We start from the raw sequence: 26,823 nt of genomic DNA on the forward strand, positions 1-26,823 counted from the left end.
CTCAAGTTTCTTTTGTGGGCCTGGAGGCCGAGAGGCCAGGGAGGAGCGCTGGCTGCTTTGCCTGGGGGAGAGTGGGCTTCTCTCTTACCCGCAGGGGCCTTGCACACTCGCACACTCGGGACAGGCACTCCACCCCTGAGCTGCAGCCCGAGCCCCGAAGGTTCTTTCTGTCTGAGATCCTCCTGCCCTGGCCCAGGACTCCAGGCTACCTTAAAGCTATTTGGGGAGCACCCAAGAGGGTCTTTGCTCCAGGATATAGTGAACAGGTCCCTTTCCCTCTGGCCTCAGCTTCACCATCTGTAAAACGGGAGATTGGACCAAGCAACCTCTGAGGAGCTCCTGGCTCTGACCCAGGAGGGAAGGGGCAGGTTCTGGTCATCATCAGTCTGGGTCCCAGGGGAGAGTCAGCATCGCTGGGCACCTGTGCCCTACCAGGTGACACCATGTGCCTCTTGCCTAGAGCCATCAGGTCCACCTGCCATGAAGAGGAGGTGAAACTGTAGCCAGGTGTGTGCAGGTGTGTGCGTGTGTGTGTGTGTGCGCGTGTGTGCGTGCCTGTGCAAGCCTCTTGGGAGAGGGAAGATGGTTCTAAAGGCTCCCGTGGTGCTCTGGGGGCCCCAGCCTCTACTGTCCTGGTGATCCCAGGGACCCTCTAGGCGAGGCCTGACTGCCCACTGACTTCCGACTACAGCGGGGACTGATATTTACTGATGGATGATGAGCAGGTGACCGGACTTGACTGAGCGCGGCTGGGTGCCTGGCCTAGGAGGCTGGCAGGAAACAGAGCCTTGCACGTGGAAGGGACCCCGCGGTGGAGGTGGCCTGCTGTTACAGAGCACAAGAGGACATCTCCCAGGGAGAGGTGACGTGCACTGTCACAGAGCACTTGTGGATCCCCTCCAGGTGGTGATGACAAGAGCTGCGGTGGATTACAGGGGACACGCCCCAGGTGGTAGTGATGCGTGCTGTCTCAGAGCACAGGCAGTGCCGAGGCAGGCTGGGGGAGGAGAGAGAAGGCAGACTGGGAGCGTGGGCAGAGATTTCCTAGGGAAACCTCCAGAAGAGTGGGTGTCTGGCGTGTGCCTGGTGGAGGCAGTGGAGGAGGGGTGGGGACCGTGCGGAGCAGAGGAAGCAGCCAGGGCTGCACGGGCAGCAGTGGGGACCGGGGCTTCTGCAGGACGTGGTCCAGGCCTGGGTCGATGGCTTCGCCTGCTTGGCCGTGGTCCAGGGCTTGGGATCGGAGCCTGTTCTAGTTGAAGTCCTTTCAGGCTTCTGGGGACCCCTGTTTGGTTACATGGAGAGAACGGAGCAGGAAATGCAGCAGGTGCCCCTGGCCCCAGAAGCCAGCCCCCGTGTGCACCCTGTGCCAGCCCCCGTGTGCACCCTGTGCTTTGCCGTGACTGCACCATCCTCACCTCCAGTGTTCTTGGGGTGGGCTGGGGGTGTGCACTCAGCACCTCCACGAACAGGAACATGTACATTCACCTTGCTGGTGTTTCTCACTCTGCACTCCTGCGTGTCCCCAGGGACCAGGGAAACCCCCCCCGCCCCATCCTTTTCAGACTTCCTTGTGAGTCAACAGGTCTTTCCCGAGCACCCACACACACCACGCTCCAAGCAGGGTGCCGGGATGTGGAGATGCAGCCTGCTTAGGTGTGGGAGTCCGGAGTCCCACGTGTGCGCATGCGTGCACTGTGCAAATGAGGGCTAGACCAGAGGCCCAGGCCTGGCTGTTGCTATAGGAGCCAGAGGGGGCTGAGAGTGGTGGGCGGAGGGGGTCACCAAGGGTCTCCGGAAGGGAGTCCTCTGCGGGAGCCACTCCAGAGCAGTAGAAGAGGCATGGTGTGGGGGACCAGTGAGGAAGCAGCCGGCCCAGGAGGTCATAAGTGGGTGTGGTCAGAAGGTGGCTGAAGATTCTCTTGAGCTGTCACCATGTAAAAGTCCGAATATTTCGGGTTTTTTAAAATCCCAGATTTCTGGCTTTGCCGGAAGCTGTGGGAAGCTCTGGTTACATTTTCCCTCTTGTGAAGTAGCAGTAATCAGCCAGGCTGCTTTCCTCACCTGCCTGGCCTCTGCAGACCTCCCACGCTTAAAGCCTCGGCAAAAGAGGATCTGGATTGGAAGTCAGAGATCCCCGATTCTCATTGACAGAAGGGATCTGCAGGAAGGGGCCCAGGCCTGGGTCGATGGCTTTGCCTGCTTGGCGGGGGGGCAGATGTCTTCCACACTTCTGACCAGGAGAGGCCTGATTTGCTTGTATACTTCCATGAACAGGGAGCTCAGGACTTTATAAGACATGTGAGGTTTGGGGGATATACTTTAAAAATTGTGTTAAAATACATTTTAACCCCCCCTTTTTTTTTAGTGGTGGGGAGGATGGTACTGGGGATTAAACCCAGGAGCACTGTACCACTGAGCCACATCTCCAACCCTTTTTACTTTTATTTTGAGACAGAGGCTCACTAAGTTGTAGAGGCTGGCCTTGAATTTTCGATCCTGTTGCCTCAGCCTCCTGAGCAGCTGGGATTACAGGTGTGCACCTCCATGCCCAGCTCATTTTAACCATTTTAAGTATACAACTCAGTGGCATTAAGAACATCTACAGCCGGGCACAGTGGCACACACATGTAATCCCTGTGGCTCGGGAAGCTGAGTGACACAGGAGGGTCATGAGTTCAAAGCCAGCCTCAGCAAAATCGAGGCACTAAGCAACTCAGTGAGACCCTGTCTCTAAATAAAATACAAAACAGGGATGGGGATGTGGCTCAGTGGGCGAGTGCCCCTGTGTTCAATCCCTGGTATCCCACCACCAAAAAAAAAAAAAAAAAAAAAACACCTACAATGCTGTATGACCATTGCCACCACCCATTTTTACGACTTTTCCATTCTCCCAGACAGAAACTTTGAACCATTCGGTGACCATTTCCCATCCCCCCCCTAGCTCCTGGGAACTTTTGATCTATTTTCTGTCCCAGTGCATTTGCCTATTCTAAATATTCCCCACTGAGGTGGAATCCATCCACATTTGTCCTTCTGTGTCTGGTGTGCGTCACCTGGCATGATGCTCCTTCAAGGTTTGTCCACCCTGTGACTCTCTTCTGAACCTGATTCCTCTGGGGCAGGCGGCATTCCCTTACGTGTGTGTAGCGGTGTGTTTATCCAATCATCTGTTGATGGACACTGAGTCGTGCCTGCAATTTGGCTGTCATGAACAAAGCTGCTCTGAACATTTGCATGCACTGTTTGTCCATGTCCCCATTTTCCCTTCTTCGGGGTGTCACACGGGAGTGGAGCTGCTGCCTCGGATGGTAATCCTCTCTTTAATTCTGCTGAACTTTTCTGCTGCCCCACTTTATAGGGACCAGTTTGTGGGTTGTGCGTGGCTGGATGCGAGTGGCAGGGAGGCCTCCGTGGATGTGCTTTAGCTACCGGATGTACTCACCTCCTCTCTCCCTCTCTCGACAGAGTCACCCCAAGAAAGGCCCGGCTCCCGGCGCAGCCTGCCCGGCAGCCTCTCAGAGAAGAGCCCCAGCATGGAGCCCTCAGCTGCCTCACCGTTCCGGGTCACGGTAACTATCTCTGCGTCACCACCACCACCGACACTGCCACCAACCATCACCACCTGGCCCCGGGGTGCTGCTCTGCGACCCCGTGGTCCCCCTTCCTGGAGCCTCATGGACCGGGAGAGCGTCCAGCCTCCCTTGCTCTAGGTATCCAATCCCTTGGCTGCTCCCCTCTCCGTGGCTCAGCCCTGCCCCCGGGGCCACATGGGTCCCATCCTTCAAGGGAGGGGTCAGGTGGAGGACAGGCATCCCTGAAGGCCACCAGACATGGAGCGCCCTGGCCCAGGAAGAGAAGAGATTAAGCTACGTCCCCCACACTCCACGCTTCCCCACCCTGATGGGGTGGGTGTCGTTTGGGTGTCTTGAGGTCTGTCATGCGGTAGTCCCTGGCCGGTCATAATTCAGTTCTGTCTTGGTGGGAAATAAAATAATTCTGTATTCTCCAACCGATGATGCCTTAGAATTGACAGATCACAGCCTATATATTATAGCTTTTGGAATTTAGGCCATTCGCACACATAATTTCTTTTCTTTTTTACAAACTTAAATGACTTTGTGGAGACAGACAGAACCCAGGGACCCCCTACATCGGACTTCCGTGCCTCTTGGTATTGCCACACAGGCAGACAGAGGGTCGGGTCCCTTCCCTCCCTCATTCAGCAAGCACAGCATGTGACCCTCTGTCCGATGCTGTGGCGGGCACGTGGTCTTCCCCAGGGAGCCCAGGTCTGTATCGGAGCTTCTGTTTGCCTGTGTGATCATCCCCTGTTTCACTGGAGAGTTGTGGCATGCCTGTCCCATGCCAGGCCCATGCCGGTGGTGGGCTGAGCAGAGACACAGGTCAGGAGAGCACGGTGGACAAAGCCCCCTCCTGCTCACTCTTGAGTTGACCAGGGAAACAGGAAGCTTGTTTGAGGTGGTGTGGTCGGGAGGTGATGTTTGAGCTGAGGCCCACGGGCCGAGGAGCCAGCCCTGTGGCCGGCAGAGGACAGAGGTGCGGGGAAGAGAGTGGCAGACTTGGCTGTACCCCTGACTCGGGGACTGCAGGGGAGCTGGAGTAGCTGACTGTCCCAGTAGGTAAGAGAGGGACTCCCTGGAGCTGACTTTTGAGCTGGGTCCTGCAGGATCAGTGGAAACTGGCTGTTGATAGAGGCAGTAAGGGGACTTGTGATGACATGGATGTGCTGAGGGATGCTGAGACACTGGCTGGGTCTGGTGTGAGGGGACTGAAGGGCTGGTGTGAGATGAGGCTGGAGAGCAGGCTGTGACAGGTCAGGTGGAGCCCTGCCCAGGACCGCTGACCCATCTGCCTGTCTATATGGCAGAAAAATGCTTTGAAGATGGGTCCTGGGGCCCCTTCCAGCTTGCGGCTCGCTGGGCCTGGGCATCTGCATTTTACCAAGCTCCCCTGACAGGTGGTGCAGAGTTCCGGGCCTCTGGCGTGGAGGAGGAGCCTGTGCTGAGAGCATTCAGGGTCATGCCTCTGGATATGGCCAGTAGGTCCCTGGGAACTCATCTAGGGTGACACCCATTCCCACCCACTGGAGCAGAGGCCAAATCCCACCCTCTCTGGTCTCCAAGGCCACAGTGGGCAGGGTGAGTCTTCAGGGGACCTCAGGGCACTATGGATAATAATCCAGTAGTCCACTCCACTGATTGTTCACCTGCTGCGTGTGGCTCTGTCCTGCATCCCTCATCTCCCTCATCTCCGACAGCCCTGCAGCTGATGCTTTGGTTACCCATCTTCCAGGCGAGGGAACTGAGGCTCTGCTAGGTTAAGGCACTTGTCCGAGCTCCAAGTGCTAGTAGAGGTGAGAGGCAGAGCTGTGACTGGGAAAGAGTGCGCCTCCTGGGGCTGAGGAGGAGGAGCCCCATCAGCAACCTTTCTCTGCTGCTTCCCGTTCTTTGCTGCTCTAATAAGCACGCCAGCACACCTGAGTTGCTGGAATTTGCAGCCCTGTAATTGCCAGCGGGGCTTGGCGGGTTTCCCGTCGTGGTGTCTCTGCTCGGTTTCCTGGGTGGAAACTACCTGTGGATCAGAGTCAGAGATAGCCTGCCAGCCTCTAGCCCCCAGGACTGCACCCACAGCCCACCTGCCCAGGGAAGGTCTGCAGAGCACCTTTAAGGTGGTCATTTTGCCCACTGCTCATGGCAACCCTGTTGGTAGGTATCATAAATATCACCATTTCGCAGATGAGGAAACTGAGGTTCACAGAGGTGAAGTCATTTTCCTGGTGTCACACAGCTCCTGAGTGATAGGCAGGCAGAAATGCTGGAACAGTGGGACATTTCAGCTTTGTGTGCATCTCTGGGGACCTTGGTCCTTTCTCTGTGTTCAGCAGTTAAGGAAAGGGGTGTGAGCTGAGACTCCATCCTGGGCCAGAGGCTTGGAGCTGGGGGCCCTGGAGAGCTTGAGTTTGGGGAGCTGGGTTCTAATCTCGGCCCTTTCATGAACTGCGTGGCCTCCTGAGGCACTTGGCCTCCCTGAGCCTCGTATCCTCAACAGTGACATGTGGAGCTGGCACCTGTCCTGAAGACTCACTGTGAGCGTGCCACCAGGCTTGACCCCATGGCGGTGCTTGACAGATGAAATCCAACATTCTCATTCAAGTCACGTTTCCCTTTTAGACCAGTAAAGATATGGGGAGGGCTGGGGCAGGGGCAGAGGATGGTGTTTGGGGGAAGCCAGGTGAGCCGGGCCCGTGTCCTGGGGACAGACCTGCACACAGAGCCTGTGGCAGGGCCAGAAGCACAGCCCAGCCCCGAGCTTGTTCCCCGGCTCCATCCTCACGAGCTCGGCAGCTGCTCTGTGTAGACCCCGAGGGAGCCCGGGGAACGTGCTCTTGCCTGGGGGAGGCAGGAGACACCACAGCATGTACCCGAGTCACTGCTGCTGCTGCTGTCATTTTAAACCCGGGAGTGAGGATGTCACCATGTCTTGTGGAGGTGCCCCGTTGGGAGACCTTAGTTCAGGGGCTAAGGTCTCTAGGTCTCCTTCTGTTCCCTGCGCCATGAAAACCAAGGCAGGGAAGGCCTGGACTGGTCAGAGGTCATCTGAAAGTGCTGGAAGCCTGGCTGGTCCCATGCACGTGCATCAGTGCAGACCCAAGCCCCTCTGAAGGGCATTGGTGATCTGGTGCTTGTCCCCCTCTCTGCCCCTAGAGACTTTGTGACCAGGGAGAACCTCATTTCCCCTTTTGTGAACTAAAGGGGATGGACTTTGTAAGGCAGCATGTGCTTTAGGCATACAGTAGGTGCTTAAATGTCCTGGTGCAGCCCATAAAAGAAAGGGCTTGAGGGTCAGCTGACGTGACTTTGAGGCCCCTGCATGGCCTCAGACCTTCATTGTGACTTGGACCAGATGTGGACCCTTCCTGCCCATCTGGTGTAACTTCCTCCTACCTACAGGTGGGGTTGGGGGATGGGACAGTGGTTCCCCAGGGCCACAGAGGGCCAGGAGACTGGCATGTACCCACAAGAGCTGCAGGGGACCTTGGGTTAATGGGAGGATGCTGGAGGGTCTGGGAGAGGCCTCCTGCCTTCAGCTCTGAGGCTGTCTTCTCCTGGGAGGGAGGGAGGGAGGAGGGCAGGGGTCAGGTGGCAAGTGAGGCCCTGGATCTGTAGAGACCATGCCTCTGGGGCCCCAGAGTCCCTGAGCAGCGTGCTCCCAGGGATCCCAGTTTGCTGGGGTGAGGGGGGAGCTGGTGACTCTTCTGGTCTCTGGAGAGTCCCTCAGCCTGCCACCTTCCCAGCTGGGCTGTGGGCAGAGTCCTTTCCCTTCCTTCACTTGCCCCGCCCCCTCCCACCCACCTTGAGGCGCTCCTGCCGGTCTGGTCTGGGTGGGGGGGGGGGGTGGCAGAGGCTCGGGGAAACTTGTCAGCCAATTGGTCCCTTCTCGGGAAGTTGAAAGTGGAGAGTCGTGTTTGAAGGTTTAGCTGAAATTAGGTCTCAGGGCTATTTTTTGCGAGATGGAGAAGAAAAAGTGTCAGAGAGGGGAAGGCCCAGGGGGCTGTCAGGAGCTGCAGATGAACTCAGTATCAGGTCGATGGCAGGTGCTTCGGCACACAGGTCTTTGGTTCTTTTCAAGAACTCACTTTTACCAGGTGCTTGGTACTGAGGCGTGACAGGTGTGCCTGGGGTGCTGCAGGAACCCAGAACAAGGGGTCTCTGCCTGGGGAGGAGGGAAAAGAATTCCTGCAGGAGGAATCTTTGAGGCTGGACTTTGAGGGATGTGTAGGAGTTTTTCAGGAACAAAAGGAGAAGAATATTTCAATTCGATGGATATCTAACTGAGCAGGAGCAAGCCAACGGCCCTGAGTGATTGTGATCGAGGTGTTGGATGGGTTGGGGGCATAAGGGAGAAGGCCTGGGGTGAGAAGTGAGGGGCTTTGGGGTGGGTACTAAAGCCTTTGCATTTCTCTAGAATGCAGGAGCCACAGGGGCAAGGCTCCTGGTGAAGACTGAAGGGTGACCCCTGGCCCAGCATAGAAAGGCGGTCAGAAACGATCTGTCCAACCCTCCCCACACCGAGGAGGCAATGAGGCTCAGAGAGGGGAAGGTCCTTTCCCAAGGTCACAGGGCCTGTCTGGGGCAGGGCCTGGAGCTGAGCCCAGGGCTCACCACGCCCCATCCTCACTGGACATCCGCCACCTGCTCCCGAGTGGGCCTTCCTCTGGCTCCCATCACTTCCGGGCAGTGGGGGGCTTCCTGGAATAGCCCTTTGTGGGTCCCAGTGCCCTAGGAGGCCCCGATGCCTCCTCATGCTCTTTGGCACAACCCCATCTCCTGGCCCTGGACCCACAGCTTGGTCGGGGGCTGCCTGTCAGAGGAGGGGTGACTTGTGGGACAGGAGAGCAGCTTTCTCTGTGGCACAGTCCCCCACCAATGCCCCTTCTCCATGAAGGCAGCTCTGGGTTGCCCTCACGCAGGGAAACTGAGGCCCAGGGAGGGCAGGCGTGCCAGGTCCCCTTCGGGGGCTCCCTGCACCAGTCTGGACTGCCTCTGGCATCTCAAATGCACCACCCCTTGGGACACATGGATGCCTGTGGCAGGGCAGCTGTGCTGAGCCCCAGGCTGAGGCCCCACACTAGGGATCCCAGCACCCACTTGGTAGTATGAGGAATTTGCCCATGAGACTCATGTCCCTTGCTCTGCTCTGTGCTAGGAGCTGGACTCTGCTGACCCGGTGTCTGGCAAGTGGTCAGCAGGTGAGAGTCGGTGGGAGAACGGGTCCCAGCACCCTCAGCCCCTCCAGCCCTGCCTTCCCTGGGACTTAATTGTTAGCAAGCTGTTCAAACCTGAAGGGACAGTCCCTGTCGTCCGTCTGGGCCTGTGTTCTGTGGGAAGAGGCCCCTTTCTGTAGGGGAATGTAGGAGGTGGGGATGTTGTCACAGGCCACCAGATGCAGGAGCTGTCCAGGGTGGCCAGGGCAGGAGTGTGGGCCAGGGATATGGGAGCTTCCCTATTTGGAGCCAGGCCAGAGTCTGAGCCAGGCCAGAGGTGGCACTGTGACATTTGGCAGGGTTGGGGGCTGCCCACCCCTCTGATAATCAGGAAGGTGGTTTTGTTAGCTCTGCTGTACGGGGCTCCTCTCCAAGGCTCTCGGAGGAGGGACAGGCCCCAGGTCCTACGACTCCCTGGGTCCTTCCTGGCTGTGAACTCACTCACTTTCCCTCAGCCCTCTCCACCTTCCTCCTTTCTTTCAATAAATTTTTAATCAGTGTCAACCATGTGTCAGGGCCTGTGCTGGGCACTGAGGATACACGTAGGATTAAAATGTAGTTGCCCCCTGCAAAAATGTAGAGGGGTTGGCTGGGTTTATAATTTCCAGGCAGGGAGAGGAAAAGGATATTCCAGGCCGTCACGACAGCCCCTGTGAAGGTCAGGAGATGAGAAACATCAGGAGTAACGGAGAGCAGTTTGGGGGCTGAGGTGTGGAGACATGGCTGGAATATAAGTGAGAGGAGACCCATGACAGTGAACAGAGTAAATAGAATATGAGGCTGTATTAACAGAAGTATGGAGTCCCCAAAGAGGGAGTTGAGATAGACCAGAGTCCATCAGAGCAGACCTGGGGTGCAGAATGTGCTTCACCCAGGAATACACCGAGCTAGCAGGACCTCCTTCAGTGGATAGAGACTGGAACTGGGGTGGCAGGTTCAGGATAGGTTCAAGCAGGTTGTTGGGAGCCCTTCCCACCCCAACACCTGGGCTTAGAATGTCCTTGCTGGGAGGGGGGATGTTGAGGGCAGAAGTGGGGGGAGAACTCACTTCCAGGCACCCTGGAATCTCTCTTCTCATCCTGGGTGTGCTAGCTTGGCCCAGGGGGGTGTGGAAAGGGGAGGGAACAGGGAGCCCCCGTACCCTCCTCTTCTGCCCTGGGGTCTTCAGGGGCACCTCCTAGACCTTCCTTGAAAGCTCCGTTTCCCAGCCCTGCCCTTCAAGGCTCAGATAATCGGATCCTTGTCAACTTTATTCTGTACTAACGGGGGCTCAGGCAGGCTCAGGGCAGCGGGCGGGAGGCTGTCGGGGGCTCTGCCTTCCACTCTTCACTCTCTCTCTGGGCCCCAGCTTCCTCCAGCAGGACTCGAATCTTGGCTACTGTCCCCTCTGTGATTCAGGCAAGTTGCCCCGACTCTGAGCCTCTCTTTCCCCATCTATAAACAAACACCGGAGCCATGAGCGCTCAGTACCTGGCACAGGGGAGGCACAACCCCTTGCTTGCACAGGGGTGCACCCCTGCTCAGTACTGCCCCGGAGCTCCAGGGAACCTGAACACCCCCATCTTCACCGGCTGCCCCACAGCACCATGCCCCCCCCCAAGAGCTTGTAGGCTAAGCTGTGGCTCCAGGAGGTGGAGAGAGGTGGGGAGTGAGGGCCTCACTGACCAGAGGCCACAGAGTTCTCAGATGGCCAGTCCGGATGGACAGAACTGGAGGTGCCTGTGCAGGGTGTTTTCCTGCCAGTTGGGGGCAGCAGAGGGCAGCGAGTGGCCGCCTGGGTGGCTACTCCCAGTGATGTCCTGGGGGTTTGTGTGCCGGCCCAGGGAGCCTGAGAGCTGCAGAGCCACGGAGCCACCTGCTAGGTGGTGGGATCCGCTTCAGTCAGGGAGCACCCCATCAGCTGGCCACTGCTGGGCCTGGGTTGACCAGAGAGCTGGAATGTTTAGAGGAGACCGTGGTCAGGGACATTGGAGGGGAAGGTTTGGGATGAAGATAGCCTCCCATGAGGAAGGGCACAGGCGGAGGTGGCCAGAGCGCTGTGGTCACCAGTGGATACTCAGCCACCGTCACCCTTTGACAGTTGACAGGCAGCTTGTTCCAGCCTTACTCCTGGTGTGGGAGGGAGCCAGGTGGGCATTCCGGGAGAGGTGGGGTGGTGGTCAGAGCCTGGGCCTGCTGGCCCGGCTGGAACCCGTCTCTACTACTCTTTGCTTCTCCGTAGGGGGGATCCTGAAGCCTGTTTTCCCCAGGCCCAGGGCAGGCGCTGGGCACTCCTAGGTCTTGTCTCATTTCATCCTTACAACGGGAGGCAGATCACAGGCACCCCACTTCCCAAAGGTGGCAGAACGGTGGGAGACAAGGGAGAGGGAAGAACTGGCCGAGGCTTGCTCAGCTCCGAGCCCGGATGTGGAAGTCCTCACAGAGCCTGGCAGCCGCCCCCTGCCCAGTCTTTGCTAGCCAGTGTTGTTATCCTGTCCTTCTTACAGATGAGGACGCTGAAGCCCAGAGAGGGAGATGTGTGGTCCTAGGTCACACAGCCAAGAGCAGACAGAGCTGGTGTTTGAATGTGGGCCTCCCTTCTCCCTGCCTTACTTTGTCCTGTCCTGCATCCCACAGGCCTGGTTCGATGGGTTAGAAGGCAGACACCCTAGGGTGGAGAGAAATACTCCTCTCTTCTCCTTCCCTGTGGCCCTGCAGCCCCTCCCCCTTCCCCTCCCTCCTGCCTGGAACCAGGAGCATGGATGTTGGAGGACAAGGCTCAGATGCCTTCGCCCTCCTCACGCTAGGAAGATAAAGCGATCAAGTGGCATTTGGTTGGGATTGCAGACATAATTATATCTGAGCTCTCCGGTGGGAATTGTTTCCAAAGCCAGGAAGCCCTCTGTGGAGGTGGCAGCAGTGACATCTGTTTTGACACAAGTCTTCACGTCGGGATGAGTGACTTTTCCTGTGGAATTGCTTAAAGAACATTTAAAATGAGCCATGGTTGTTACTTCTCTGCCCCAGTGCCTGAGACAGCCCCTAGCAATGGGGGGATCTGGTTCCCCAGCCTGGCATTCAAGGACCCACTGTCTGTCCCAGCCCCTGTGCCTTGGACCAGGCTGGTCCTTCGGCCACAGTTCCCTCATTGCCATCCTGGGCTCCCTCCCTCCCCTGTGACGCCCTCACCTGGGCAAGAGCCCCCTCCCCAGTCTCCAGAACAACTCTGCCTGCACATCCTCTCTCAAGGACTCTGTCACTTAACGATTCACCACCACGTGTCCCTCTCCCATCAGCCCAGCCCGTGGTGACCTTCTCGAGGGCAGAGGCTGTTTCTGATTCATCTGAGCCCTTAGCACTGGGGCAAGGCCTGACCCTGGTGGGCACTGGAGGGGCTGGTGGAAGTTAATGGGTTAAATGGAGTGAGTGGGGTGAGCAGGGAAGAGAGGTCAGGAAAAGTCACCACCCTACCACAGAACCCCAGGGAGACACCGCCCAGGCCTGGACATTGACCTTGACACTGCACCCGGGGTTCCCATGAGCCTTTGGAGGCCTGGACTTCCCCTGGGAGCTTGGCCTGACAATGGGAGGACAGTGGCCTGCAAGGTCCTCCCCTGACGTGGGTCTGGTGTCCCTGGTGTGGATGGCTCACTCACTCAGGGATTTAGGGGGCCTTCGCCACCCTCCTCCCAAGGCCAGGAGCGCCTGGGGGTCTGCTGTTCCCATTGGCTCTTCATCCAGGGATAATCAGATAACACCTCTTCCGGCTTTGCTGGCCTGGGGCTGGCCTGGGCTGCTGGATGCCTGGGAGGGCAAGGCAGGGTCATCTACCATTAGCACACCTCCATTGGGCAAGCTGTTGTCCCCAGAAAGTCCCTGTCATTTGTTGTCACTTGCAAATGAGTCACCAGGGAGGCATGCCCAAGCTAGAAAGGATTTAGAGGTCAGCTAGACCAGTCTCCTCGCTGTACAGATGGGAAACAGAGTCACAGCTGCCCAGGGCCTCGGGGTCTCTAGTGGAATCATGTAGGAAGCACAGCTCTGGAGCAGACCACCTGGATTGAACCTGGCTGCTGCTTCCTGGCTGTGTGGCCCTGTGCAAGTTGCCTGCCCTTTCTGAGCCTTGGCTCTCTCATCTGCGCACTGGGTTTTGAGAATTAAACAACAAAAGAAAATTCACATAAAGCTCTAATACATTGCCAGAAGTAAGCGTCAGGAAAACATGGACTCACATGGACTCATTCTTGTTAGGGTGTTGGAATAGCTCTCACTGTCATCAATAGCAGGGCTGGGTTTGGACCTGTGTCCTTGACCCTGAGCGTGGTCTTACCACTCGGGATCAGAGGGCACAGGATAGGGAGCAAGCACTCAGGAAGCCTGCCCTGGGGGTGGGACCTTAGCAACAGGGCCTGGCGCAGTGCAGAGAGAGAAAGAGCAAGGAGACCCCCCACTGCAGGGGTGAGTCCCTCTGAGGGAGTGGGCGGGCTTCCCTGTCCCCAGCTGACCCCTCGGCCAGGGCTAGCCCAGGCCTTGCAGAGCTGATGAGGTGTTTGTGGCCTCCAAACCTCTGGAGGGGCTATTACCCCGAGGCAAGTGCCGGCTGATGGAGGATTGATTTATGGAACAGTGAGTCACACCCTGGCCGCTCCTTGCTGAGACCTCAGGAGTACATTGATAGCCCCCGCACCCCAATCCCGGGCACTGGCAGGCCATGGGAGGGCTTGCTGCTGTCCCCCCCTGCCCCTCACACCCTCTGCCCCTTGAGTGACTGGGCTCCACTCTCCTTCTCCTCCAGACTCCTGGGTTCCTGAGGGCCCCCTTGCCTTGGGTGTGCCCCACCCTGGGGAAGGAGGTGGTGGGCCCAGGCTGGGACGCGGCGTGTCACTTGGAAGCCCTAGGATTACTCCAGGGCCTCCCAGGGAGCCAGACTCAGCCCTGCCTCCCCGAAGCCTGTGCCTGAGCTGCGACTGGGCTCGGGTTCCCTCTGCGAGGCTGCCCTGCTGTCTTCCCCTCTGTTTCTAAACTGCCCTCCAGAGCCGCCGCCTCCACCATCCCGTTCAGATTGTTTCAAAGTGGGATCCTTTAAAGGGCCTCTCCGAGTCCTTTCTCCTTTTTCTTTTGTCATAAACACGTCTTAATTCATTCGGGAAATATTTAGGAAATACCTGCCACCCTGCCATGGGCTGCCATGGTCCTTCTCTGGGGCTCTTACAGCCCAGAGGGGGTGGGGACGCTAAACAAATTCATGGATAATCACAACCACGATGAGCTGGCAGAGAGACCTGGCCGGGCCCAAGGGCACTGGGGAGACCCAGCCAGGGGAGGGACCTGAGGGTGAGCAAAGCCCGTGGTGCAAGGGGCCCTCTGGCTTGTGTCGAGGCTGGTGGTCACAGGGAAACAACAAAGTGACCATGTCAGCAGGCAGGATGGAGTGTGTGCCGGGAAGCGGGCTGCGGTCCTTCTATGTGTCGCCTCATCACATCACCGCTGGGACTGCTTCTTGTCCCCATTTTACAGAAGAAGACATCCATGGACATTCAGCCACCGGCCTAAGGTCCCAGAGCCACTGAGCAGTGGAGCCCTCTGCTCTCCCCTCTTCAGAGGGCAGTGGAGCCATTTGCCTTTTACCTGGGGATTCCTGGACATGGAGGTGCCTCGGACCTCACAGGTGTGTTCAGGGTGCGATCTCAGGGGTGTTGATGGGCAGGAGGAGACGTGTTTGGGGCAGGGGTCTCCAGCTCTTGCCAGACCACAGGACCCTGAAGGCTCTGGGTTCCCGGCTCTTTGACCTCTGGGCCACCTTCCCTTCCTGCTCTGGTGAGATGGGCCCATGTGTCCGTGTCGTGCTGACGGCTGAGCGTGGTGTATACACGTGGGTTTGTTTCAGTGTGCTTGTTAACCTGTGTGTCTGTACGTGTGTGTGTGCTGACCCATGCGCACATGGGTCTCCGTGTCTGTGGCGCGGTTGTGTTGGGGAGACGCGTACGCTTGCGTGAGCCTTTCTCTGCAGGCGAGCACACATGTGTATTTGTGTGGATGCCTGTTCTTGAACTTGCGTGTTTCTGGCCCTATGTGTTTCTCCATGTGAAGGTGTTTAGTTTTGGTTTTCTGGGCAGTGTTTCAGGGCAAGAGTGACCCTCGAGTGTCCCAGCCCCTTCTTGGGCTCTCATAGTCTATTCATTGGTTCTCTTCGTTGAACCCAAGTAGTCCGGCTGCCTCTCAAGGCGAAGTGGAGCGTGGGGGTTTTTGTGTTTGATGGAGTGCTGGCATGGGGTGGGCAGGGTTCTGAGGGCATAGGGGGGCATGTGAGTGGGTGGCCATCAGAAAGCACCAACTTAATCCAGCTTTAAAGGCCTTCCCTCCTTCACCTGTCACAATGTCTGACATTCTGTCCTCTGTGAGTCATCCCCCAGTTGGGATCCTCTTTGATGGCACATACCCCCTGGGGTAGGAGGCCAGGGATGGACAGCTTGCTAAGGGCAGGGCCCCAGCACCTGGGAAGGAGGGCAAGAGAGTGGCCCATCTGAGGACCCGGGCAAAGCCAGAGAATTCCTTGGTGTACTGTTAGCGTCAAGCTCGGGAAAGCCAGGCAGCCTGGCCCTAGCCGCTGCTCTGACTAGAGAACCTCAAATATCAGTACCGAGAAGGTCTGGATGATCACCCAACCCAGCCCCTTAGCTACAGATGGGAAGGCGGAGGCCTGCCAAAGGGGGAACCTGGGAGATCCCCTCAGACCCCGCTTTCCTTTCAGTACCAAGGTTGAAACCAGGAGAGTTTTATTTCTGAACTGTCCCCAGGCCCCCTTTTTATAAAATTTGTTTTGAGACAAGGTCTCTAAGTTGCCCAGGTGGGCCTCAAATTTGTGATCCTCCTTGCCTCAGCCTCCTGAGTCACTGGTCCTACAGGTGTGCATTATCATACCTGGCTAGCCTGGTGGATTCTTGAAATGTCAGTGGCTGGGGTTTTGAGGAGCAAGGGGACCTGGGTTCTGCTGTCCTGCCACTGCCCAGCATTCTGGGCAAGTCCTACTGTTCTCTTGGCTTCATGAGGGGCCTCATGTGGTACTGGCCTGTCTCTGGGCCCTCTTGGCTCTCAATCTGTGACCCAGGAGGCAGGACCCCCACTACCTTCCCCCCCCCCCCCCGCCCTGGTATCCCTGCAGCCTGCTGATGTTTTAGGTCTGCCTACGGCCTGTGTGCCTGGGGCCGAGAGGTGGCAGTATCTGGATGGGATCTTCCTGTGCCTTTCCTTTTGATTTAGATGTATTCTTGGCATTTGAACAAAGCCTCAGAAAGATATTAAGAGAGATGTCTGTCAAAACAGCCTCCCTCCTTGAAGGCTCTCTGTTTGAGTATGGACCTTAGATGCTGGGCCTCTGTTGAAGGAGGGCCATGGGTTCTGTCTCTGGGCTTGCTGAGCACTGTCTTGGGGTTCCAGTGTGGGCAGCTGAGGAGCCAATGGGAGACAAAGCTGTGTCAGCCCCCCCACTCCATCTTCAGTGCCTCATGGTCAGTTGGTTGGAAGGGGAGAGGGTGATGAAGGCAGGCCCTGGGCAGAAAAGACAAGATTAAATAGATGAAGGGGTTGGGAATGCTGGAACTGGAATTTGCCTTGTTTGCATAGCTGCTGTGTGCCAGGCACGTGCTCCGCACTCCACGGAGAGGGAGAAACAGTGGTGCAGAGACTGGTGTCTCGATGCAGGGCTCCCCGGTGTGTGGGTGGTGGGCTGGAACGCAGGCCCGTGGTTTCCTAGCTGCTGCCGCCTGGGCTGAGGGCCAGGTGCACATGAGGACAGGACTGAGCTTCCAGGTGGGTCCTGTGTGCCTCCCCTTCTACCTGGGTCAGAGCATGGAGGCGGATGATCTGAGCTGTAGTTTCACATGGTGTGGAGGGGTCTCTCCCCTGTTCACCCAGGAACAGGACTTTCCTGGTTAGAGTCCCAGCTCTACCACATGACAGCTCAGCTAGTGCCTTTGCTTCTCCAAGCCCCCATTTCCTGTCCTAACAACCCCAAACGGTCTCAATTCTGCAGCCTGCATCCTCTTAAGGACTCCTCCTATTAGAGGCCCTGGGCCTCCAGAGCAGGTCTCCCCCCGGAGTGGGAGGTATGCAGTGAGTTACTATGGGACACAGCCACTTGGCAGAACCAGAGCTCAATAGCTGGTCACTTATCATCATCATCATCATCACTTGGAATTGATTGAAATGGGCGAATGAAGAAACCAGGCGGCTGCAATCGCGAGGACTGGAGAGGCTCCCGAGAAGGAGCGGGGCGTGAGCCAGACTTCAGGACAGTGGCTCGTGGTTGCAGCTGGCGTGGGGAGCTGCTTGGGGACCCAGCAGTCCTCGGGCCTGGTTCCCCATGTGGGTCTGCCCTGTGCTTTGGTCAGTGATATGGAAGAAGTCCAGGGGGCTTGTGGGTCAGCCCGGGAAGGGGCTGTGTCCATCCTCAGAGAAGGGCAGAGGCCACGCAGCTGTCCAGACCCAGGCATCAGGGACAGGCTGAGGGTGCAGCTTGTCAAAAAAACCCTGGGGCCTTCCGAAACCAGCGCAGCTGCCTGACTAGCGCACAGGCACAGGGCTGTGCTCTCAGAGGTGGAGTGCCCCATCTGGGGACAGAGCCGCGTGGTCCCCATGAACTCTGGGGGCTGCTTGCTGCGCTTTAGACATCAGTCCCTGCTCCCCGGGATGAAAGCCAAGGCGTCACCTGAGCAGTCCTGCCCGCCCTGTGCCCTGTGCACCCAGGGAGTCTCTGAGGTTGCTTTAGAAGAACGTGCTTGTTCAAAGAGTTCAGAACTTCCAAACTGGATGTCGCTCTGTGGTTCCAGGATCATTTTGCAAGCATGTTCATTCATGTCTCTGTCCTCACTGCCAGGTGGCCTTCAGGCTCCTGGGAGAGCCAGGATAGACGCCTGCCTGTGGTGGTCATGTGCCCCTTGGGACACAAAGAGGTGGTTGTACTGGAACCAACATCAGTAATAGTGATAATAAAGCTAGCAACTCTGTACTTGCTTGATCTTTACTGTTTTCCTGGTGATAGAGGACCTTATTTAATCCTTCCTATAATCCCATACAGTAGGCATCATCATTAGCCTGTTTTACAGATGAGAATACCGAGGCTCAGAAAGGTCCAGCGATCGGCCCCCACACAGGTGGTCTGAATTAAGATTTGAACCAGGTGCGGTGGGAGAACTGGGTTGGTCAGCAAGGCCAGCCCCCATACTGGGGGGCAGCTTTCTGGAGAGGTGGGGATAAAGTCAGGTCCTGAGCGTTGTGGTTAAGAGGATCAGAGTGCGTGTAGGGCTGGGTGGGCTAGGGAGTAATAGTAGAAACCGCGTCTCACCCTCAAGATGAGCTGGACATAGCATATGTTACAGCAATGAATTTAACAAGCCTGTGCATTCGTGTGGGAATTTGATGTGAGAATAACATTTGGCTTTTCCTGAGAGCACTTACTGTGTGCTACACGCTGAGCCTAGAGCTTTATCAGCCTCCTTAGTCCTCACTGCAGCCTGCTCCCCCATTTCACAGAGTCAAGGGGACCTGTCTGGCATTTCTTAGTGAGGGGTCTGTGCCGCTGGGTTGCAGCCCTGCATACCAGTCTTCTCAGCCACTGACCGGCCTGGGAACAGGCTCCAGCACAGCCCAGGAAGAGGACAGCAAGAACTCTGAAAGAAAGGGTGCATGATTTCCCGACTGCCACTAGTTAAAAGTTGACTTGGGTCTCTCTCTCTCTCTCTCTCTCTCTCTCTCTCTCTCTCTCTATTTATTTTTGCAGCACTGGTGATAGAACCCAGGGCCTCTTGCATTCTAGGCAAGTGCTTTACCACTGAGCCACTCCCCAGTCCCTTGATTGGGATCTAGAATATGACTTTCTGACTTGAAGATCAGTCAGTCTGTCCCCTGGAGTTCGGGGGTGTAGCTACTGCCTTCCAAGGGACAGGAGAAAAGCCTTGTTTCCCTTTATCCAGAGCTGGGTGAGGACTCCCCCCAACCCCCGCCAGGCCTTCTATCCCGGTGAAGGAGAGAATGCAAGCTGTGAGTTTGGGCAGAGCAGGGGACCAGAGTCTGGGGTCTTTGATTAACCATGCTGTGTGACCTTGGGAAAATGTGGGCCTCAGTCATCTCAGTAATGCAGTCTTTTGGAACTGAGTCCCCTTTTAGGATGATGAATATTTGTCATATGCAGGAACCTGAGCTGGGTCCCTGTGGGAAACAAGGTCTGTAGGGCAGATATGGGGTATGGGGTATGGTGGTGGGGCCAAAGGGAACCCTCCCTGTTCTCCTGAGAAATCACTCTCCCCATGATCTGAACTCCTGGACCTAGTGTACACTGCTTACTCCATAGTGTTCTTGACTGTCAGGGTCACTGTGTCTAATGCACACCAGGCTCTCAATAAGGTGACTGAGTGGATGTTATAAAGAGCATTGAGTCCCAAGGTCATTGCTATTTCCAGTGGCGGGGGGGGGGGTAGATGCCATCCACGGTAGGTTTTAAAGAGGAAGCTGCTGTCAGAGAAGCATTAAGTGTCTCATAGGAGGAAGAGTGTGGAAGAGGAAGTGGCATACATTCACCCACCCTCCTGGAGAGGAGAGGACTTTATTTTTTTAAAACACAGAAATAGGATCAAGCTGTCAATATTGCTGCAGAATGAGCCCCATAAATTGTGAAACATGCTTTGTGGTTCTTTGTACCACAAGAGTGTAAAAACTGACATTTTCATCAGGGTAGAAAATAAAATCCAAGGAAAAGGTACAAGGCCTTTGGGGGAGCTTGCTTGACACAATACCTGGGACAGTCCCATGCAGGCAATCCAGGTGAGGCTGAGGTGGGGAGAGCTCAGAGTTTACACAGAGGTGCAGATCGCTGCCTGCATGCTGTCTTCCAGAGTCTGGTGCTCCAAGTCTGTGGTTCCTTGCCTGCGGGTCACCCTTCTGAAGGAGGCTTCCTTCTGCCACCTCTGATACTGAGAGATTTTTGCTGAGCTGCAGCTCATTTGAATACCTTGACAGGTAATGCTGGGCTGCAGAGTCAGATGCATTTGGACTCCACCATTCAGGAAGGCCTTTGGGTGAGGTGATATGTCAGGTAGATGTTAGAGGATGTGCAGAATGCTGACAAGTGATCACAGGGATAGGTCTCCTATGGATGTGAAAGGTTGAGGAGGAATAAGTAAGGAGAGAAAAATAGGAAAATGGGAAAGCTTGAAGAGGGTGGGCAAAAGAGGGATGTCTTATGGAAAAATCTCTGGCATTAGGCAGACCTGGAGGCTGGGTGTTCTTGGGTAAATCACTTTACCTCTCTGAGCAAGGCTTCATGTGCAGATAATGTTTTGCTGTTGTTTTTTGTTTGTGTGACTGATAGGAGATAATTCATACAGCTAAGGTTTGACCTTGTTGTGTTTATGGTTCTCTGGCCCCAGAGCTGGACAAATTCAGCTCTACAGCAAATGTCCAACCTACTCCCTGGACCCAGAGAGGGCTGCCAAGGCAACTCTTATTGCATGGTGGATGAAATATAGTTTTCAGATTGTGTACAACATCAACTTTAAAATAAGCTATTTTTCCATTCACTTGTGTTGTTCAATCACTTGGATTTGGAGGTAGGGGCAGTGTGTGCCAGAACCCTTCCCAGAAAACTCTTCTTCCCTCAGGGATTCCTCCCTGCAGTTTTCCTGCCTTGAGCTGCCTTCATGTTCCAAGCCCTGCAGAACCCAGGCTGTGGGTAGCCTCTGGAGTCCCTATGTCCCCATCACCTGTAAAGGGAGCACTGATGCAACCCATGTCTTCTCTGCAGCTCTTCCATTAGTCCAGAGCACTTGGAATGGGGCAGCTTCAAGCTGTAACCTGAGTTCCAATGCAGCCTGGTCAATGGAAGAATGGTCCCAATGGGGTGTCCCCAATCTTGAAAAACACAATAGGGGTACCTTGCACTTCAGTCCCTTGTTCCTCGCCCTAAACTAAGTGTTAGGGCTCCTGTCCCCAAGGTGGTTGTCCCTGCTAGGGTACAGTAGTTTCAGACTCCACCTGCACAGTCAGAGGCTGCCACTCGGGTTAGAGGTCTAGGTGGTCAGGGTACCAGGCGGCGGTCGGCTGGCCCCTCAGAGGACCACGCGCCTGCTCTCTGAGCCTTAGTTCGCCCCATCTGTGCAACCGCGGGCTGACAGCGCGGCCTCACAGGTGGAGAAAGCGCTTTATCACTCCTCGACGGGGCAGGGGGCGTGTACTGCTCCAGGTGGGTAGGGAGGTGACCTCGTTTCCCCGCGACAGGCTGCAAGGCCAGGCGGAGGTGAGAGGCGGCGGTCTGTCCAGGCCCCCGGGGGTCCCCGCCCCTCCACGGCCCCGCCCCCCGGCCCCGCCCCTCTCGCCCCGGCGCCGGGGGGCTCGGGCGGCCTCGGCCGCGGTCGGCTTGGCTCGGCTCGGCGTCGCCATGGCAACAGCGGCTTAGGGGGCGGGGGCGACGTGGCGGGCTGGGCTGGCGGGCGGGCGGCGCGGGGTGGGCTGGGCCGCGCTGCGCGGGCCGGACCGTCGGCGCTCGGTCGGCGGGCGGGCGGCGGCGCTGGCCGCGAGCTGCTGGGGCCGAGCGCGAGCCCGGCCCGCCCTCGGCCGCGCGGCCGCCCAGCGAGGGTGCGGGTCCCGCGCGGGTCCCGGCCCGCCGCCGCCGCGCTAACCCCGCCTCCCCTTCCCCCTCTTGTCGCCCCGCGCGCAGGGCTTCCTCAGCCGCCGCCTCAAGGGCTCCATCAAGCGCACCAAGAGCCAGCCCAAGCTGGACCGCAACCACAGCTTCCGCCACATCCTGCCGGGGTTCCGGAGCGCAGCCGCCGCCGCCGCCTCCGCCGCGGACAATGAGAGGTGAGCCCGCCGCCGCCCGGCCCGGCCTCCCCGCGCCGCCGCCCGGGATGCGCCCCGAGGGCGCGGGGACAAAGCCCGAGCCCCGGTTCAGGCGCGCTACCTGGGGGAGGGGACCCCACGCCGCCCTCAGGAACTTGTGGGGACCACCTCGGACCGGGGCCCGAGGCGAGGACTCTTTCTTTTCCCCCCAGGGTGAGGTGAGGAGGGGGTGTCCGAGGCCCGGGGCGAGGCCGGCGGGAAGTGCGCTAGCCGAGAAGTCCGGTCTCGCCTGGCCGAGGTGGGCATTGTTTCCCGGGCTGTGCAGTGCCGGAGCTGGGGACGGAAGTGGCGCCTCCACCCCTAGGACCCATCCCCTGGCCTCGGGAGCCCCCCGGGTGTCCGATGCAAAAGACATTTTTCGTCTGGGTTTTGCTGAGACCCGGCCGCGCGGTGGTGAGGAAAAGGGTGAACATCTGGAGGGGAGGAGCAGGGGGCTGGGCCGCTTAGGGGGCACATCTGCTCTAAGTAGGGCACGTGCTCCGCTGGGGGCTGGGGCGGGCAGTGCCCAGGCCCTGAGTTCAGGGTCATGGCCAGGAAGAAGGGCCTTCCCAGCCTGGGCAGCTGCTTCCCTTCCTCACCTCTACACTCCCAGGGGTATCTCCTGCTCCTGGCAAGCAGGGAGCAGGTGTGGAAATTCCAGAGGGAGGTGGCCTGTGGGGCAGAGGAGAGGAAGAAGGTGGTTCAGCCAGCTGGGGAGTCACCCGGCAGTGGAGCAGGCTACAGCTCGCAAGGGCAAGCCATCCTGGCCACGCACGTTGGGGCACTGGGCGGGCACAGCCTCTTGGGGACTGGGTCCTCCTCCTTGAGTGGTGCCAACCACAGGCACCTTTCCGCTCTGCTCAGGCAGAGCGTTGGATTCTTCTACCAGTTAGAACGTGTCCCTGCCTAGCCTGTGGAGGTGAAAGAGCGAGGTGCACCAAGGAGCCTTTTCAGCATTCAGCCCCAACATCTCAGGCCACTGGCAGCTGCCTTCACTGGGCTGTGTCCGCGTGTACGATTGGCGATTGGCACTCCCTGTAGGGGAAGCATAGGTAGAATGAAAATGTCTCTCCCCTCCTCCTTGGTTCCAGCCGGCAAAGGAGTGCAAGTTATAGCCTAACTCCTGCCCAAGGTTGAGTGTCTTCTTTAACTGACCCTAGCATCTTACCAGAGAGTACCCCTCCACATCCCAGTAGAATTGCCAGACCTCTAATTTCCATCAGCCCAGAGCTGCTCTTTCCATCCCCACCACTGCCTGCAGCTGGCTCCCTGCCCCAGCTGCCAAGCCCAACCCTGGGCAGGACCCTCAGCCTTTCTCTGATGGCCGTGGTGCCCCAGGGGACCAGGCGTGCCCTGGCAGGAAGATGCAGCCAGGCCAGAGCTCAGTGCTGGGTGCAGCCACTGCGTCTTTGAAAATCTCGCCTTCCCATCTTTGTTATTGTCTGGGCGGCAGGCCACCCGGTTTGCTGCCTCCTTCCCTCCGCCCGGCCCCCACCTCCAGCTGTCTTCCCCAGGAACATGCCCTTCTCTGCGCTTTCCTTGGCAGGGGTCAGGACCCTCTGCACCCGCATGCGGGGGCTTGTGTACGTAACCTGTTTTGTGTGCATGTGGTGGTTTTTGGGGAGCAGAAGAGACAGCAGGCATCCGGCCTCTGAGTGTGTCTCCCCTCCTGGGAGCAGGCGGCATGCATGTCGTGTTTACCTCCCTCCAGCGGGAAGCCGGCTAAGAAACCCAACTGGCAAGCGCTTGGTTGGCAACCCTGGCAGGGAGGTCAGGGCATGACTAAGATGACCTCGTGCAGGTCCTCCCCATCCTGGCTTTAGGTCAGCCTTGCTACATGTTAAGGGGGTGCGGAGTGGGGGTTGGGAGTGAAACTACAAGCCTGTTTTTGAAATTAAGGGTAAATGGTAGAGGTGGGAGCTGAATGTCACTGGCAGTGGTGGAATTGTCTTACTAATTTTCTGTAAACAAAATCTGGCTTGGTGGCTTCTCTGGCACAGAAAGGGAATCTAGATTTCCCATGAACAGGCAAAGAGACTGGGTTTGAAATCCTTTTACCCAGCCTTGGAGCTGAAAGACGAGGGCTCCTGATTTGTTGCTTTGCTTACGAATAGATTTGCCCGGCTGCTGCTGGGGTGGGTGGGCGGGCAGATATTTCTCTGGGCCAGTCCTTGGAGTCTTTCTATTTGGAGTTGAGTGAGTAAAACCAACTATGGTGACCCCTCTTCCCCAGCTCATGGTCAAACCTGGTTAGTGGAGAGGTACCTACTCCTACTCTTCGAGTGGGTTGGTTGTGTTAGTGAAGGCTGGAGGAGAGAATAGGCTGCCTTTGGTTTGGCTTAGCAGCAAGGAAGAGTTGAATCCTGTTTCCACAGGACCTCCACTGGCTGCCATGCCTCTCCTTGGGGGCTGGGGTAAGTGCAGAGAGAGTGGATGGGGACAGGGATGGGAAAGGGGCTGAGGGCTTCTAGGGTGGTAAGTGTGAGCCTTGTTCCCCATGGCCCTCCCATGAAGATAAACAGCCCAGGGCAGTGTTGGATGGCCACTTGAATCCACCTTGGGGTGAATCTGTGATTTATATGGTAACTGAAGAAGCTTTGTTGCATGCTGCCTGTGTGCTCTGCAAACTGCTGTGTTAGGGAGGTTCTTTTTTTGCACTGAACTCTCTGATCCAGAGGTTGGGAACCAGTTGGTTCCGTGCTGCGATCTTTCTACTCCCTGGGAGAGGAATGTACCTAAGGTGTGGAAATGCTGCTCTCTGATTATAAGATTGGAGTTAGGCTAGCTGGGGCTTGGTGGACTCAAGAGCCATAGGACAGGTTTGAGCCTTTGTACTTATTCTCCTGAATCTGCCTTTGGGGGAGGTTCCCAGCTGGTCTGCACAGCCCCTGGGCTCCTTACACACTCATTTCTCCTTTAGAGGCTTTGGCAATAAGCACCAAGGACAGGTAATCATTTCTCTCATGGATAGCAGAAATGAATGCTGCTCAGAGTGCTTTCCAGGTGAAAGGTGTGCTGGCAAAAGCATTTTCATTTTGCAAGCTGGAAATGTGGTTCATTTACAGGGCTGTTTTAATGTTGGTAAAAGTGATACAGGATGTGGTGGTTCTGCCTTCCCAGATGATGATTTCTAAGTGACTCACTAATTTATTAATGTTCCTGAGGAGTGGCGGGGTAGGGGCTGGGGGTCAACTGGCATTATTATTCTTTCCTCATCCCTTTTTCCTCCTGATACTGTGCTAAGATTGTGTCTCCTCTGGCTCTCCACTGGTCTCTATCCCTGTAGTGGCAGTACCCCATTCCCTTTCTTGTCAGTTGGCCTAGTGCAAGATTTGACTCGTAAACGCAACCTGGTGCAGGTGAGCAGGGCTGGTTCTGCAGAGATGCATTGCCTCTTCCAGGAATGTGTGGGCTGTTGGAAAAGTTAGTAATGGTGGGATTACAATTGATGGAGGACTAGGAAGGGGAGATACTTGGAAGTTGTGATGGGGGCTTCTGGGGATTCCCCAACGGCCCTGAGTAGGCAGAGGTCAATTCTGTTCCTTGGGGGTGAGGTAGTCCCTGAAGGAAGGAGAGAGAGGAAGCTTGGTAAGGAACAGGGGGAAAGGAAGGTAGAAGTTGTTCTCTTGCTTTGGTTGTGGACAGTCCTTCAGAAGGGGCTGGGCACCCTGGCCTGGATGTGTTCCCATTTCATCCCCTACTGTAGGCAGGGAGGGTCTGGTCCTTCTCCACCTTCCCTTGGGGCTGGTTTGTGAAGCATGGAGATGGTGAGATGGTAGTGTGGTTCAGACCACATCAAGAGTAATGGGAGTATGTGATCTTTGATTTGAAGCCAGATATTCCTGGGGCAAGTCACTTAGGCTTTCTGAGCCTCAGTTATACACTTATAAAATGGGCACAATGATGAAAATGTCCTTGGAGACATTAATATTAATACATTCAGCACATACTTATTTGAAAGTATGTGTCCTATTCAGTGCTGTTTCCTTAGCATTTAGCACTGGGTCTCTCACATTTCTTAAAATGTTTCTAAAATTTTATTAAATAAAAAATTCCGTGGGAAAGAGTCAAGTATTGTGTGTTTTCAGTCTTAGTTAATATTGCTAGGGATAAGTCACTTTGTCTTGGTAAGCCTCAATTTTCTTATCTACAATGTGGGGATAATAAGAAGTTATCATGCAGTGTCATTCTAAAATTCAAGAGAGATAATAGATGTTGCTGTGGCTGGTAAAGTGAATTAAGCCAAAAAGATCTTTATTAACCTTGAACACGAGAAGTGGCTGGGCAAAGTGACCCTTCTTCCTTTTTATACCTGGGGAAGTGAATCTCTCCTCTGTGCGTTTTAAAAGTCTATCTGAAAAGTTCATTGCTGCAGGGATGCTCTATCAGGCAGGAGGATTCCAAATTTAAGACCAGCCTTGGAAACTTAGTGAGACCCTGTCTCAAAAAGTACAAAGAGCTGAGGATGTAGCTCAATGGAGAGAGCTCCTGGGTTCAGTCCCCAGTATCAAGAAAAAAAAAAAGTTCATTGCTTTATCTTTATTTGTTTTTTGGCACCAAGGATTGAACCCAGAGGTGCTTAACCACTGAGCTACCTCCCCAGCCTTTTTTATGTTTTATTTTGAGACAGGGCCTTGCTGAATTGCTGAGGCTGGCTTTTAACTTGTGGTCCTCCTGCCTTAGTCTCCCAAGTCACTGGGATTACAGGTGTGCACCACCATGCCCTGCTTCATTGTTCTATCTTATGTTTGAGCCACCCTTACTTTTAATAATTTAGGCATTTAGTTATGTCTAGTTTTTCTTTATTAAAAATAATGTGGGGACTTAAATTCTTGGGTATTAATTTTTGTCTATCTCTGACTTTTTCTCAAAGGATAAAGTTTTAGAAATGGAATTACTAAGTCAAAGAATATGAAGTTTGAGGTTTTTGAGAAAAATACTCATCACCAAAAGCCTGTAATTATTTACTCTCCCAATTTTTGAGAGTGCCTACCTCTTTCCTTACACTCTTTAAAACAATTGAATGTTATCATTAAAATAGTCACTGTCATGAATAGGTAGAAAAATGGTATTTCTCTGTTATCTTTCCATTTAGTTGTTTGTTATTGAATATTGCTTTCCCAAGTTTAATGGTCAATGGAGCTGCTTCTTTTGAGACTTGTCTCTTCCTGTCCTTTGCCTCCAGAATG

The 26,823-nt window shown here is 55.9% G+C and overlaps 1 protein-coding gene across 10 annotated transcripts in view; it reads left to right on the forward strand.

The window, feature by feature from the left end:
- Dab2ip (DAB2 interacting protein) overlaps positions 1-26,823 on the forward strand; it is a 184,974-nt gene that overhangs the window by 83,747 nt on the left and 74,404 nt on the right. For 6 of the 10 annotated variants that reach the window (XM_046451331.2, XM_046451329.2, XM_046451337.2 and 3 more), the window contains exons 2-3: positions 3,466-3,569; positions 21,474-21,616. In XM_046451331.2, coding sequence (XP_046307287.1) covers positions 3,466-3,569; positions 21,474-21,616 — 247 coding nt within the window. The other 4 variants (XM_046451335.2, XM_046451334.2, XM_058581686.1 and 1 more) reach the window with 4 other exon arrangements.

This window comes from Marmota monax, unplaced genomic scaffold (assembly GCF_021218885.2).
Source record: "Marmota monax isolate L192 unplaced genomic scaffold, Marmota_monax_Labrador192_F-V1.1 WCK01_AAM20220418_F8-fsc00020, whole genome shotgun sequence".
NCBI lineage: Eukaryota > Metazoa > Chordata > Mammalia > Rodentia > Sciuridae > Marmota > Marmota monax.